This window comes from Thalassophryne amazonica, chromosome 19 (assembly GCF_902500255.1).
Source record: "Thalassophryne amazonica chromosome 19, fThaAma1.1, whole genome shotgun sequence".
Classification (NCBI taxonomy): Eukaryota; Metazoa; Chordata; class Actinopteri; order Batrachoidiformes; family Batrachoididae; genus Thalassophryne; species Thalassophryne amazonica.
This window is the reverse complement of record NC_047121.1, coordinates 19183300-19198576: the sequence shown is the minus strand read 5'-3', so window position 1 is coordinate 19198576 and position 15277 is coordinate 19183300. Positions and strand designations below refer to the sequence as shown.

The 15277-nt window shown below is 42.3% G+C and overlaps 1 protein-coding gene across 1 annotated transcript; it reads left to right on the top strand.

Annotated features, from left to right (window-relative positions):
- The first annotated feature begins 1651 nt into the window (after positions 1-1651).
- On the top strand, positions 1652-9241 carry LOC117532207 (BAG family molecular chaperone regulator 5-like). Its single transcript, XM_034195512.1, is given in 4 exon segments — positions 1652-2177; positions 2180-2554; positions 2557-2611; positions 6856-9241. Coding segments are annotated over 4 exon segments (1401 nt in total). The 5' UTR covers positions 1652-1747; the 3' UTR covers positions 7397-9241.
- The last annotated feature ends 6036 nt before the right edge of the window (positions 9242-15277 follow it).

Here is a 15277-nt window from a genome sequence, read left to right as displayed (position 1 = left end):
GATTTAAAGCTCTCTTTTTTAGAGGAGCTACAGCATCCAAAGTTGTCTTCAATGAGGAGGTAAAACTATTGACGAGATACTCTATCTCACTTACAGAGTTTAGGTAGCTACTCTGCACTGTGTTGGTTATGGCATTAGAGAACATAAAGAAGGAATCATATCCTTAAACCTAGTTACAGCGCTTTCTGAAAGACTTCTAGTGTAATGAACTTATTCCCACTGCTGGGTAGTCCATCAGAGTAAATGTAAATGTTATTAAGAAATGATCAGACAGAAGGGAGTTTTTCAGGGAATACTGTTAAGTCTTCTATTTCCATACCATAAGTCAGAACAAGATCTAAGATATGATTAAAGTGGTGGGTGGACTCATTTACTTTTGAGCAAAGCCAATAGAGTCTAATAATAGATTAAATGCAGTGTTGAGGCTGTCATTCTCAGCATCTGTCAAGTCATGTCAAGCTCCTTCTTACGCAGCAAATAATAAAATCCAAAATGTGCCCAAACATTGCCTTCAGCAAAGACAGTGCTGGCTGAATTAGCTCTTCATCCGCCATGCTAAGCTGCAGCTCACAAATGTTTGAAGCATGCCGACCAAATCAAATCAATTTTATTTAATAGCGCCAAATCACAACAAACAGTTGCCCCAAGGTGCTTGATAATTGTAAGGCAAAAGCCATACAGTAATTACAGAAAAACTCCAACGGTCAAAACGACCCCCTATGAGCAAGCACTTGGCGACAGTGGGAAGGACCACCCCTTCGCGGGGACGCTGTAGTAACAGAAGCGTTGCCTGACAACAGTACAGCAAGCGCGTAAGCAAGAAAATGTTTTAAAAAAAAATGCTTTTAAAATTGATTCTTGGACATTTTGGATTGATTCAGAATCGTAATAAGAATCGCGATTCTGACGTGAATCGATTTTTCCACGACACCCCTAATGTCCAAGGTCTGTGTCCCAAGAATGTTCCCTGTGAAATTGAAGATCCTGGCAGTACCACTAGACTTATGCTGAGCACAGACAGATGGGCGGATGCAAAGTAATGAAACTAAAGCATATTTTATGTTGCGGCTTTATTTATTTATTATTTCCCCCCTTTTTTTTTCTTTGGGGGGGGGGGGTGTTTTTTGGTGTTGACCACCATGGCTGTGGGAATGAGGGTTTGGTTTAGGATGCTGTAGTGCAGTGCATTGTTAAGCCAACAAGAACACATCCAAAAAGACTATTTGCTGTTTCACAGTTGTGAATCTCGTGCCGTCTCTCGGCCCGTGACTCATGCAAGAGGTCTGTTTCAGCAGAGTTCCAGTGTCAGGAGCTCAGCACTCGCCGTGCAAGCACACGGCGGGAAGTATAGACAATAAGACAACATTGGGGCACAGCAGAAGCCCATCACAGGTGCTACACCTCCTCCCGATATTCCTCTCAACTTGGGAGGACATGTCATCACTCCCTTGTGAACTCACTGGATCAGTGCCATCCACATTGTCGCTAGCCATTGTTTACATGCGCTGTGAGACGCTGGAACTCTGCTGGTGCCGTGTTGCATTTGGGACGTGCAGGGTGCCACCTGGGGGATTATGGGAAATGTTAAATTACCAAATACAGAATTACATATGGGCTCTGAAAATGTGGGGACTGTGGACTGTGTGTAATTAAAACTGAAGGTCTTTACTACATTCACATCTTGATTGTTTCATGTGCTCCTCTTTTCCCCAGCCTGTTTGGCAAGCCCTTTGATGGGGGGAAGAGGATGGACCATGGCAGCCCTGGGCAGCAGCAGCAACATCATCTGGTGGAACAGCAGCAGCAGATGTATCAGCCGCAGCACCCTGCTATGATGCATCTGGTTGAGATCCAGAAAGAAGTGGCCTCTTTAGGACCTCAGGTGTGGACTTTCAGTGGCCTGCAGAATGACCGTGAGTACAAGCGCCTTGAGCGTGAGCTCACGCGACTGCTGCTGGAGGTGGATCAGGTGGACACAGAGGGCAAACCAGATCTGCAAGGAGCACGAAAGCATGCAGCGCAAGAAGTGGATCGCCTCCTGCGCTACATGGAGGACAACGCCACCCACCCCTCCCGTGTAACCATTGAGGACCTTTCTCATGCCACACAACAGCTCGTGGATGAGCATGTGGTGGCACCACAACGTGCCGGCAGGGTAGTGGAGATCACCGATGAGTTGTGGATGCCTTGCAGGAGCTCATCCTCAGGCTGACACAGGTGAAGACTGAAGGAAGGGTGCCGCTCCGCAAGGCACGATACCGGGCACTGACACGCCTCTGTGCTGTACAGGATGTGATAGAAGGACGCACACAGCAGCAGGCCCTCTCCCTGCCTCTGTCAGGGGACACACATGAATCAGTGAACCACATCAACCAGGTGATGGTTAAGGTGAGCGTGGCACGCAGTCAGCTAGTGGCCCTGCTAATGGGCTTGAGTGGGAGAGATAGCTGTGCCCACTTGTCACGAATCTTGACGGAGATGCAGGTCGAGCTGGACGCTTTGGATGTGTCCGGGAATGCAGCGATCCGAAATTACCGCAAACAGGTGGTGGAGGAGATAATGGCCTGCTGAAACATCTAGACCTGGAAGGAGAGGGAGATGACACACGCAGGTAGGAATGAGTGCATGGAAATGGTAAAGGATGTTTGGAGGTAAAATACTGAAGCACAGTAGACAGTCAACTTTTTAACCATGAAAGACCATTTTAACATTTTCTGTTCCTTTTTGAGTGGGGGCGGGGGGTGGGTGGCTATACTAGTGTGCCTAGATAGAGTGGTGTCAACTCAGAACATGGCGCTGTCAAAATAAATATGAAAATAGTTAAGCTATCAAATTTACATACATTTACAGTTTTAGATGATTTATTTAATTAATTTAAAGCCTGATTTATGCAGCTGCAGCTCTGTTACTCCATGACGTATGTGACAGTTTTAAAGTTCTCCGTCTCTGGATTATGCTTTGTTCTGGACTAATTTGACCCTCAACAAGCTTTTCTTTTGACAATCGTCACCTCCAAATCAAATGTAACATGTACATTTTCCTCTTTCATTGACTTTGTGCTATAATGTGTGGACTTTTCTGATCCATTTGTAATCAGCGTGCACACAGCAAATACTACAACCCCAATTTCAGTGAAGTTGGGACGTTGTGTAAATTGTAAATAAAAAAAGAATACAATGATTTGCAAATCCTCTTCAATCTATTTAAAATTGAATACACCACAAAGACAAGATATTTAATGTTCAAACTGATAAACTTTATTGTTTTTGTGCAAATATTTGCTCATTTTTAAATGGATGCCTGCAACATATTTCAAAAAACCTGGGACAGTGGTATGTTTACCACTGTGTTACATCACCTTTCCGTCTGACAACACTCAATAAGTGTTTGGGAACTGAGGACACTAATTGTTGAAGCTTTGTAGGTGGAATTCTTTCCCATTCTCACTTGATGTACGACTTCAGTTGTTCAACAGTCCGGGGTCTCCGTTGTCGTATTTTGCGCTTCATAATGCGCCACACATTTTCAATGGGTGACAGGTCTGGACTACAGGCAGGCCAGTCTAGTACCCGCACTCTTTTACTATGAAGCCACGCTGTTGTAACATGTGCAGAATGTGGCTTGGGATTGCCTTGCTGAAAAAAGCAGGGACGTCCCTGAAAAAGATGTTGCTTGGATGGCAGCATGTGTTGCTCCAAAACCTGGATGTACCTTTCAGCATTGGTGGTACCATCACAGATGTGTAAGTTGCCCATGCCATGGGCACTAACACACCACCATACCATCACAGATGCTGGTTTTTGAACTTTGCACTGGTAACAATCTGGATGGTCTTTTTCCTCTTTCGTCCGGAGGACACAACGTCCATGATTTCCAAAAACAATTTGAAATGTGGACTCATCAGACCACAGCACACTTTTGTACTTTGCGTCTGTCCATTTCAAATGAGCTCGGGCCCAGAGAAGACGACGGCGTTTCTGGATGTTGTTGATGTATGGCTTTCGCTTTGCATGGTAGAGTTTTAACTTGCACTTTCAGATGTAGCAACGAACTGTGTTAACTGACAATGGTTTTCTGAAGTGTTCCTGAGCCCACCCTGTAAGATCCTTTCCACAATGATGTCTGTTTTTAATGCAGTGCCACCTGGGGGATTGAAGGTCACAGGCATTCAGTGTTGGTTTTCGGCCTTGCCGTTTATGTGTAGAAAGTTCTCCAGATTCTCTGAATCTTCTGATTCTATTATGGACTGTAGATGATGGAATCCATAAATTCCTTGCAATTGAATGTTGAGAAACATTGTTCTTAAACTGTTGGACTGTTTTGTTTTGTTTGTTTTTTTCCCCACACAGTTGTTCACAAAGTGGTGATCTTTGCTGGTGAATGGCTGAGCCTTTTGGGGATGTTCCTTTTATACCCAATCATGACACTCACCTGTTTCCAATTAACCTGTTCACCTGTGGAATGTTCCAAACGGGTATTCTTTGAGCATTCATCAACTTTCCCAGTCTTTTGTTGCCACTGTCTCAGCATTTTTGAAATGTGTTGCAAGCATCCATTTCAAAATGAGTAAATATTTGCACAAAAACAAAGTTTATCAGTTTGAACATTAAATATCTTGTAGAAAAGCTGAAGAGTTGGAGTGCTACTTGGAACTAAATCTGTTTTAAGATGGTGCTCTTTGGTAGAGGGCTAGTACAGATAAAGTCTTGAAAAGATACCAAGGCACTTATCTAATAAAAAAGTTAAAATGCCTTTATTTTATGGGCAAATCATAAGAATCCTTCATCATTCCTGATGAAGGCTTCTAGCCAAAACGCGTTGAAGTGCATTTTTTAATTCTGATTTGCCCATAAAATAAAGGCATTTTAACTTTTTTGTTAGATGAGTGCCTTGGTATCTTTTCAAGACTTTATTAAATATCTTGTCTTTGTGATGTATTCAGTTGAATATAGGTTGAAGAGGATTTGCAGATCATTGTATTCTGTTTTTATTTACATTTCACACAATGGCCCAACTTTATTGGAATTGGGGTTGTATTATAATATGATGGCAGATGAAGGATTGAAAGCAGAAAAGTACACTTTCTGCTTTCACTGTATGGCTCGGAGTCTGAGCACAGTGTGGAAAAAAAATGGTTGGGCTTTTAATCACAGAAACAACTCCGGCCCCACATGCGAGGGCCTCCATCACAGACTTCTGACTTCGTTTTCCCAAATTTTTCTTCTGTTCGGATCTGAAGGGAATCTGTACATCTTAAAGCCCTTGTTGTGTCTATTTATGCCTCCAAGTGCTCAACAACCTGGCATTTTCAGTGAATAAATAAATAAAATAGCTGGATTTACATATAGACAGATTAACAATTAATGCTATTTTGAACCCAGGATGGCACCATGAGTCACGTCACCGATTTGTTTTTTTTTTCCGACTTGTCATGTCGCCACTCTCTCTATCTAGGCCAGGGGTGGGCAACTTGTTCCAGAAAGGGCCAAGAGGGTGCGGTTCTTCTTTGCAGCCACTGACTCCACCAGGTGATTTCACTCATTAATATCACTTTGAGCAGATGGAACCAGTTAATGATTGAAATCACCTGGTGGAGTCAGTGGCTGCAAAGAAAAACTGCACCCTCTTGGCCCTTTCTGGAACAAGTTGCCCACCCCTAATCTAGGCACCTTAGCCTATACTTACCTTGCACAGGAGCAAATGTTATTGTGTTTAGTTTGAAGTGATGTCTGTGTTCAAAAGAAACACTACCTAGGACGGTCATTTGCAGGAATGATTTGATAAGTGTATCTTTTTTTAAACTGTAACCACACTGAGCCAACAACTGGCACAAATTGCTTTATGGCTGGAGCACTGTTGAGCCTGTTCAAAAACATAATGTGTGTTTTACACCAGATGCTTTGGTGGGTGTGGAGACAGAGCTGCTGAACTCCTGCATCTCTCTCACTCTCTCTCACACACACACACACACATCTATTTACACCGGAATCATTTCTGGTCCATGTTTGTTGCATGATTGCTACAGCCAGCTCAGTCTTTCCACAGCCTTTGTCTCAATTATGGCTTTCTCCAAACACTCGTCCATGGAGCTAACCTGCTTTTGTTTTTGTTGTTGTTGTTGTTTTTTTAAGCGGTGCATGCAGCTGATCTGACAGCCCCTCCATGAAAGCACACACCGTGCTAAGCTTAAAAAATAGACAGTTACCATCTAAATTAACAGGTTTTTCTTTTTTGATTGTCTTTATAATCCAGATCATGTATTTTGATGCATTTGTTCTCAAAGCCCGTTAAAACGGTCTCATTTTCTGCACGCTTCTGGATCCAAACACAAAACGAATCTCTCAAAAATTAGTGGAGTTGGGAACAAATTGTCGGTAGTCTGTTCCCTGTCCCATCTCTCAGTTCAGTTTAAATTGTGTGCACAAAAACATAGACTATTAGTCAACCGTCACCACATAATGGTGAAAACTAAAAAGGCTATAAATAACTGCCTACAGTTATCATCTCTTACAAATATGAGATGTAATGTTAAAGACAGCTTACTAGTAACTGCAATCTCTGCTCAATAGCTTGCAACAGTGAACAGTGAGAAAATGTCGTAAATGTCTAATTGTAAGCACAAAATACATATTTCAAGAGCTCAGTTTAGGTCATAATGTGCTCACTAATTATTACGGCCAGAAAACATCACTTTTAGTGACCTCTCCCAGGTTCCGTAGTGCAGATTCTGCAACAGCTGCTACTCTATATTTCAGTGGAACATGAGCAATGTGTGTTATGATATAAAATGGCAGCAGTCTGTGTGAAACTGCTGGGTTGTGGTTCATATCAGGGATTCTGTGTTTGTTTCTTCAGGTATGACTTGGCCCAGAATAACTCCATCCGTGAGATCGAGGCTGTAAGGGCGCACGTCTCCCACCTGCGAGAGGGCGTCCTGCGGCACTGTGCCGTTGGTGATCTGAGTTTTAGACCCAAAGCTGAGCTGCAGAGCCTCCTCTTGCACCTGGACCAGGTGGATACAGCTAAAAACCCCTGCATCAGAGAAGCCCGCCGCCGTGCCGTGGTGGAGGTTCAGGCCGTCATGACCTTCCTAGACCTCCGTGAGGCACTGGTGTGCCGTCATCCATTCCCCAATGAGCACCCATCACATCGGGCCGTGTGGATGGTCCTGGGAAGCCTGTCAGATCTCCAGGCTCAGGTGCTGGGCTTTGATGGAAAGCGAGTTGATAGGAGCTACATGATGTTGGAGGAGCTGCTGACCAAACAGCTCCTGGCTTTGGATGCTGTGGACCCACAGGGTGATGAGGCAACCAAGGTGGCACGAAAGCAGGCAGTGAAGTTTGCCCAGAACATTCTTAACTACCTTGACATGAAGACAGACGAGTGGGAGTACTAACTCAAAGACATCCTGGATCGGAATGTGTTGATAATGGAAAGGAAGGAGCTGGTGTGTGTGAGACTGTGTGTAAATACAAACTGATACACTGTCATTCCATGGGCTGGACTCTGTACATATTGGGTAAAATCCCCACAATGCACTAAAATAGCGCCTTTTTCTCTCATTGTGATAATTGTGGCTGATCCTGCTGCAATGGAAACATTTTTTTTCTTTCTTTCGTGAAACACTTTGAAAATTCCATTTTTGTGGTTTTTGGAGGTTTACAGTTTTCTTTTAAAATCTCTTTTATGTGTGTCATTGTCTGTTGTTGTTATCTTGGTGCGTGGACATTCAGGCCTGCTGCCAAAGCACTCAACAGCCCCATGCGGTGGTTTCCTCCCGACTGTACTTGTTATTGATATATTACAGGAGAATGATAGATTACCTAGTGGCTGCTCTCTTCTAATTAATGTTTCTGTTGCTAATGGAGATGGCTAATGCTTGTGTTAAATACAGTGGCCTAATTAGTGAGATGCAGTCGTTTGGTTTCAGTAAACAGACTCTGGTACCTGTTGGAGCCAAGCCCACTTTGGATGCCATTTGTGAAGAATTTAAAGCAGCCTGAAGGTTTTTGTATCATTTACTTGTCATTTGTATTGAGAAAATGAAATTAGGTTGCAATGGCTTTGGCAAAACAGATGACATGAACCAGAGCTGACACACTTCTCAAAAGCATTGCACCCCAGCTGCCAGTGAAGCCAAACAATCTGTTTAAACAGAGTGATGTAATTAGTGGGCCAGTAAGGTCATCATTCACTGCTGTGTGACCCAGTTTGTCCTCTCAGTGTGTTGGCTCTGTGCCTCTGGTAGCACTAGTCCACTTTTCACTGACAAATCCTGCAAACAGCTGTTGTAAGCAACTGGTCAAAGGACACATGGAGAAAGGTGCGGTGGAGTGATGCTGGCAAGGTAGTGGCAGACTAAAAATCTGTGTGGAGATGTTCTCCCCAGAGGCGGCCTTGAGCAGGATGTTTAATAGAACAGTCTTTGAAGTACTTCTTTTGCTGCTTTGTGTAGTTGTTTCTGTAATGTATGTTTGTTGTGACTGTGTACGATCGTGCCTGGCTATAAATGGATCACATTTGAATTCAGAGATGGCGCAATGAGTTGTACTGGTAGTTTTGCGGTTGCTGCAGATTTAGGTTTTAGTTTGTACTGATGAGGGAGTGTAGCTGAGAAAAGCCCCTGGAGAGAGGAAGAGGAAGGGAGGGCGAGGCTGTCATATCCTTTGGATTGATACACTAAGGCTGAAGCTCATCGTGTTGACAGTCAGACCCTGTGCAGTCAAGAGAATTGATGGTGATCACAGTCGATGGAGCCTTCCAGAAACTCTTGCTGCTCCTCAAAACTGGGAGTGAGAAAAAGGACAAAATAGAAAAAAAGTCCAAGATGTCTGTGCCTTTATTTTAACACTCTTGTTTGACTTCTTTGTCTAAAATTGGCCATCCTAGAGAATACAGCTGCTCGTTTCCCTCTGTTCTTTCACAACAGTGAGGAATCTATAGTGCTGAATGTGTTTAGAGAGAGCACAGTGCTGCAGGGAGTTTGCACTACTTGTCATTGAAGCTTTGCCCCTTCAAAATTTCAGAGACCACCATTCTGCAGAATCACATCTTCGTTTCATACCACAAGCAGCTTTTGTCACACTTTATTTGTTGTTGCTGTGAATGTAATCAGGCAGCAAGAAGCAAGATAACATTTCTTACATTACTTGCTTAAATTGCTTACTGTGTTAATGCCAAAAATTAATGCAGGATTCTCAAAAATCTTAGATTTGTTTGGCTCAAATCCATTTTTTATTTGTTGTTCATTTCCAAAGTAAACTACTTTTGAATTGAAAATTCTTTGGAAATTAATTGGTTTATGCCAAGTGGAACCTACAGTAGTGTTCAGAATAATAGTAGTGCTATGTGACTAAAAAGATTAATCCAGGTTTTGAGTATATTTCTTATTGTTACATGGGAAACAAGGTACCAATAGATTCACTAGATTCTCACAAATCCAACAAGACCAAGCATTCTAGATATGCACACTCTTAAGGCTATGAAATTGGGCTGTTAGTAAAAAAAAAAAAAGTAAAAAGGGGGATGTTCACAATAATAGTAGCTGTTGACGCTACAAACTCAAAACTATTATGTTCAGACTGCTTTTTTAGCAATCCTGTGAATCACTAAACTAGTATTTAGTTGTATAACCACAGTTTTTCATGATTTCTTCACATCTGCGAGGCATTAATTTTGTTGGTTTGGAACCAAGATATTGCTTGTTTACTAGTGTGCTTGGGGTCATTGTCTTGTTGAAACACCCATTTCAAGGGCATGTCCTCTTCAGCATAAGGCAACATGACCTCTTCAAGTATTTTGACATATCCAAACTGATCCATGATACCTAGTATGCGATATATAGGCTCAACACCATAGTAGGAGAAACATGCCCCTATCATGATGCTTGCACCACCATGCTTCACTGTGAAGTGTGGCTTGAATTCAGAGTTTGGGGGTCATCTCACAAACTGTCTGTGGCCCTTGGACCCAAAAAGAACAGTTTTACTCTCATCAGTCCACAAAATATTTGTCCATTTCTCTTTAGGCCAGTTGATGTGTTCTTTGGCAAATTGTAACCTCTTCTGCATGGCTTTTATTTAACAGAGGGACTTTGCGGGGGATTCTTGCACATAAATTAGCTTCACACAGGCGTCTTCTGTCACAGCACTTACAGGTAACTCCAGACTGTCTTTGATCATCCTGGAGCTGATCAATGGGTGAGCCTTTGCCATTCTGGTTATTCTTTTATCCATTTTGATGGTTTTCCGTTTTCTTCCACGCGTCTCTGTTTTTTTGTCCATTTTAAAGCTTTGGAGATCATTGTAGATGAACAGCCTATAATTTTTTGTACCTGCGTCTGTTTTCCCCTCTCCAATCAACTTTTTAATCAAACTATGCTGTTCTTCTGAACAATGTCTTGAATGTCCCATTTTCCTCAGGCTTTCAAAGAGAAAAGCATGTTCAACAGGTGCTGGCTTCATCCTTAAATAGGGGACACCTGATTCACACCTGTTTGTGCCACAAAATTGACGAACTCACTGACTGAATGCCACACTACTATTATTGTGAACACCCCCTTTTCTACTTTTTTTTTTACTAATAGCCCAAGTTCATAGCCTTAAGAGTGTGCATATCATGAATGGTTGGTCTTGTTGGATTTGTGAGAATCTACTGAATTTACTGGTACCTTGTTTCCCATGTAACAATAAGAAATATACTCAAAACCTGGATTAATCTTTTTAGTCACATAGCACTACTATTATTCTGAACACTACTGTGTACTGACTTTACTTCAAGTATTGGAAGACAAGATTGAGCCATAATTTTTGAGCACACAGAATGGTGGCCAAGTGGATAGTGCGGACAGGTCCGCGCGTCGGGACGCAGCCGGGGCACAGGAAAAACACCTCCGTGTTGATAACCATTTGTAAAATCCAGGCGGCTTTTGATGGCTTTCAGTGGAATGAGTATATGAGAAATTGTTTAACAGCTGGACATGTTCCAACTTGTCCTTAAGGCTTCCAACAGAGGTGTTTTTCCTGTGGTGGAGCGTCGCGGCGGCTGTGAGCCGACGCTGCAATCCGTCCGCACGTCTTTCATTAAAAAAAATCTCCTTTAACAGTGGAATATCCGGATAAAATGCTGAAACCGACTTCTTCTGAAACTTCTCTGTTCTCTCACGACGTCCTGGATCAATAGAGCCTGAAATGTGGAGGTTTTCAGCTTGAAACAGGCTGACGACGGCGCCTGGGAGTGCTGCACGACGTCTCGCTCCGTGGGAAGTCCTTAAAGTGACAGCATCACCTCAAAATCTCTCATCAGCAGTTAAAATTTTCACTGAAAACCAGCTTAATTTTTCGAACCGTGTCCACTTCGATGTGTCTCACAGGTTTAGAAAAAATTTTGATCAAAGCGCCAACTCAACTTTGAGTTCAGCGATGAACTCAAAGATCTAAGACTTTTCCACATACACAATATCACCATTTCCCTCAAATATTGTTCACAAACCAGTCTAAATCTGTGATAGTGAGCACTTCTCCTTTGCTGAGATAATCCATCCCACCTCACAGGTGTGCCATATCAAGATGCTGATTAGACACCATGATTAGTGCACAGGTGTGCCTTAGACTGTACACAATAAAAGGCCACTCTGAAAGGAGCAGTTTTGTTTTATTGTGGGGGGATACCAGTCAGTATCTGGTGTGACCACCATTTGCCTCATGCAGTGCAACACATCTCCTTCGCATAGAGTTGATCAGGTTGTCAATTGTGGCCTGTGGAATGTTGGTCCACTCCTCTTCAATGGCTGTGTGAAGTTGCTGGATATTGGCAGGAACTGGTACACGCTGTCGTATACACCGGTCCAGAGCATCCCAAACATGCACAATGGGTGACATGTCCGGTGAGTATGCCATCTCTGTGCATTCAAAATGCCATCAATAAAATGCACCTGTGTTCTTTGTCCATAACAGACGCCTGCCCATACCATAACCCCACCGCCACCATGGGCCACTCGATCCACAACACTGACATCAGAAAACCGCTCACCCACACGACGCCACACACGCTGTCTGCCATCTGCCCTGGACAGTGTGAACCGGGATTCATCCGTGAAGAGAACCCCTCTCCAACGTGCCAAACGCCAGCGAATGTGAGCATTTGCCCACTCAAGTCGGTTACGACGACGAACTGGAGTCAGGTCGAGACCCCGATGAGGACGACGAGCATGCAGATGAGCTTCCCTGAGACGGTTTCTGACAGTTTGTGCAGAAATTCTTTGGTTATGCAAACCGATTGTTTCAGCAGCTGTCCGAGTGGCTGGTCTCAGACGATCTTGGAGGTGAACATGCTGGATGTGGAGGTCCTGGGCTGGTGTGGTTACACGTGGTCTGCGGTTGTGAGGCTGGTTGGATGTACTGCCAAATTCTCTGAAACGCCTTTGGAGACGGCTTATGGTAGAGAAATGAACATTCAATACACGAGCAACAGCTCTGGTTGACATTCCTGCTGTCAGCATGCCAATTGCACGCACCCTCAAATCTTGCAACATCTGTGGCATTGTGCTGTGTGATAAAACTGCACCTTTCAGAGTGGCCTTTTATTGTGGGCAGTCTAAGGCACACCTGTGCACTAATCATGGTGTCTAATCAGCATCTTGATATGGCACACCTGTGAGGTTGGATGGATTATCTCAGCAAAGGAGAAGTGCTCACTATTACAGATTTAGACTGGTTTGTGAACAATATTTGAGGGAAATGGTGATACTGTGTATGTGGAAAAAGTTTTAGATCTTTGAGTTCATCTCATACAAAATGGGAGCAAAACCAAAAGTGTTGCGTTTATATTTTTGTTGTGTGTGTGTGTGTGTATATATATATATGTATATATATATATATATATATATATATATATATATATATATACTTTTTGCACACTTTGTTGCATTAAACTATGTTCAAAATAGACTATATGTGTGAAACAGCAGCATAAATATAAAGCCTCATTTTATAAAAAAAATTATTGCCAAAAACCACTCGCGCTCAATAGTAAAGAAGTTTCATTTCCCAGCCCCAAAATTTTACTGTATTGTTTGTTCTCCCCTTCTAAGGAAAAAAAAAAAAAATTAAAAATCCACCCACCCTCATCACTTTTTTTCCAATGCCAAAGATGATAAACCTTTTTTTTTTTTTTTTTTTTTTTTTAATGGGGTCTAAACAAACAGGACTGTGTCACTCATTAGCTGATATGCTTATTACTGCAAATGTTTACTAGGTTGCTCACAATAACTTGTTGACTATCCAGTGGCTTCATATTTCCATAAATGCACCATGATTTGTACGTGACAATTTCTAATAAAGACGAGAGCAATGGTGGGCACAGAAAGTGTTGTTTTTTTCGAGTGATCCATCCAAACTAACTGGTCTGAAAAGAAGTTGCTCCTTTGTGCAGCAACTCATCTGGGAAGGATAAAGTGCGTGGGACCAATAGATCAAACGACAGACTCCCACACAATGAACCACAAAGATTCAGCAAACTGGAAATTGTCCCTTGCGGGTCTCATACGATATTGATCACCTTGACATTTTATGACATTTCGAAATGTGAAGCCATTGGATGTTGCTCCAATTGAATTGGAATGTGGAAAAATTTAAAATATTCCAAATAACATAATAGACTCCCAGGCTCTATTAAGAAAAATTGCACTTAAATAAATGAGGGGACTTTCCACAGCTGACATACTGGTTTCTTCACATTAATGGGCATCACCAGTCCCTCTTATTTGGTCTAAACACAAACATCGCCCCAGTGAGTGGCGCTTTGAAACTTCATTTGGGAAGTTCACTTGGTCTTCTTATTCCAACCTTTATGGTTGGAATTGTGCAGTTCCAGTAACAGTGTGCATGGAGTGCCACATTGTCTTCACTTCACCTGCTTCTCTGTCCTTGTGTGCATACGTCGACACTGTTTGGGTCCCACCCAAAATGAAATGGAGCTGAGATGACGCACACGATTGGCATCGGCCGTTTCTGACTTTGGGTGTCCGTATTGAAAGAGAAAATGTCAGATCGGTGCACCCCCAGTAAAACAAATCCTGGGAATGTGATCAGGAATGGTTTTCACTTATGGAGCATCCGCCCACCGTTCCTCTCAGCTCTGTGGGGGCCGGTTGCCACTGATCTTGGTTGCTTGCAGAGTGAAGGCACAGTGAAGGGTCAAAGTCTAAATCGTTTCCTAGCAACAAGACACATTAAAGTAGTGAGAATGAAGCGTGTCTTTAGGGCTACGTTGCTCATCACAGTTGCCTGGAAAACTGTTCCTGTATATCGCTGCTTTTTGAAAATACGCGCGTTACAGTGAACGTAGACTCTCTCCATCTGCGGTCTAATGATCCTGGAGGCATTTTGTGACACAGCGCCTCCAGTTTGGCCTTCTGGAAATAATGACAACTTGTGGATAAAATTGGATTAAACAGCATTCAGTGAACTGTTTCACGTACCTGACTGTTGCTGAAAGTGACGTTTTCACAACAAACCTCATGCTCTCTCTAACCAAACCCAATACACCTTAACCTCATAGTCTTTTCTACACAGTAATGTACATGCAGAGTTCTATTCTTTTTTTCATCAGTATTAGTAGTGCCTCTTAGTTGTAAAACTTTTTATTCCCAATCCACTACTAAAAACTGTTATAAAAGTGTAATTTTGTAAATGTTTTGCTCGTGTGAAGTTTTCCTAAAATTTATCTCTTACACAGACGAATGGCTCATCAGATGTTTCTGATGATCTCATCTCAAATATGACTCTCCCCAACAGAGTACACCTTTTGAAGTACAGTACTTAATATAGGAAAGAAAAAATAAAACCTCCACATGTGTCGATGAGTACTGTAAAATCTGCTTTTATTTTTTTGTGGATGCAGATTTTAACCCCCCCCCACAGAAGGTTATCTGGACAGTATTTAAAAGCAGTAAGTCTATTTCTGTGTGTAAGTATTTGTCCAAAAATACCAGTTTCTGTAAAAGTAATGTTTAGAGTAATTCAGACTTAACATTTTTAAATTTGTTGATTCTAAAGTTTAAAAGAGCTGACAAATATTTGGCAAAGCTATAGGAAACTTTAACAGACCTCCTATGAAGATACCTTTTCTTAATTTATTTATTTATGTAACTAAATGATTTTTAGAAGTGAGTTACTGCGTCAAGATTTTACAGTTGTGGTAGAAACAAGTTGAGCAGTATACATACCGAACAGAGAAGAATAACCTGCCAGGAAAAAGAGAGAGCTCATACATTTTT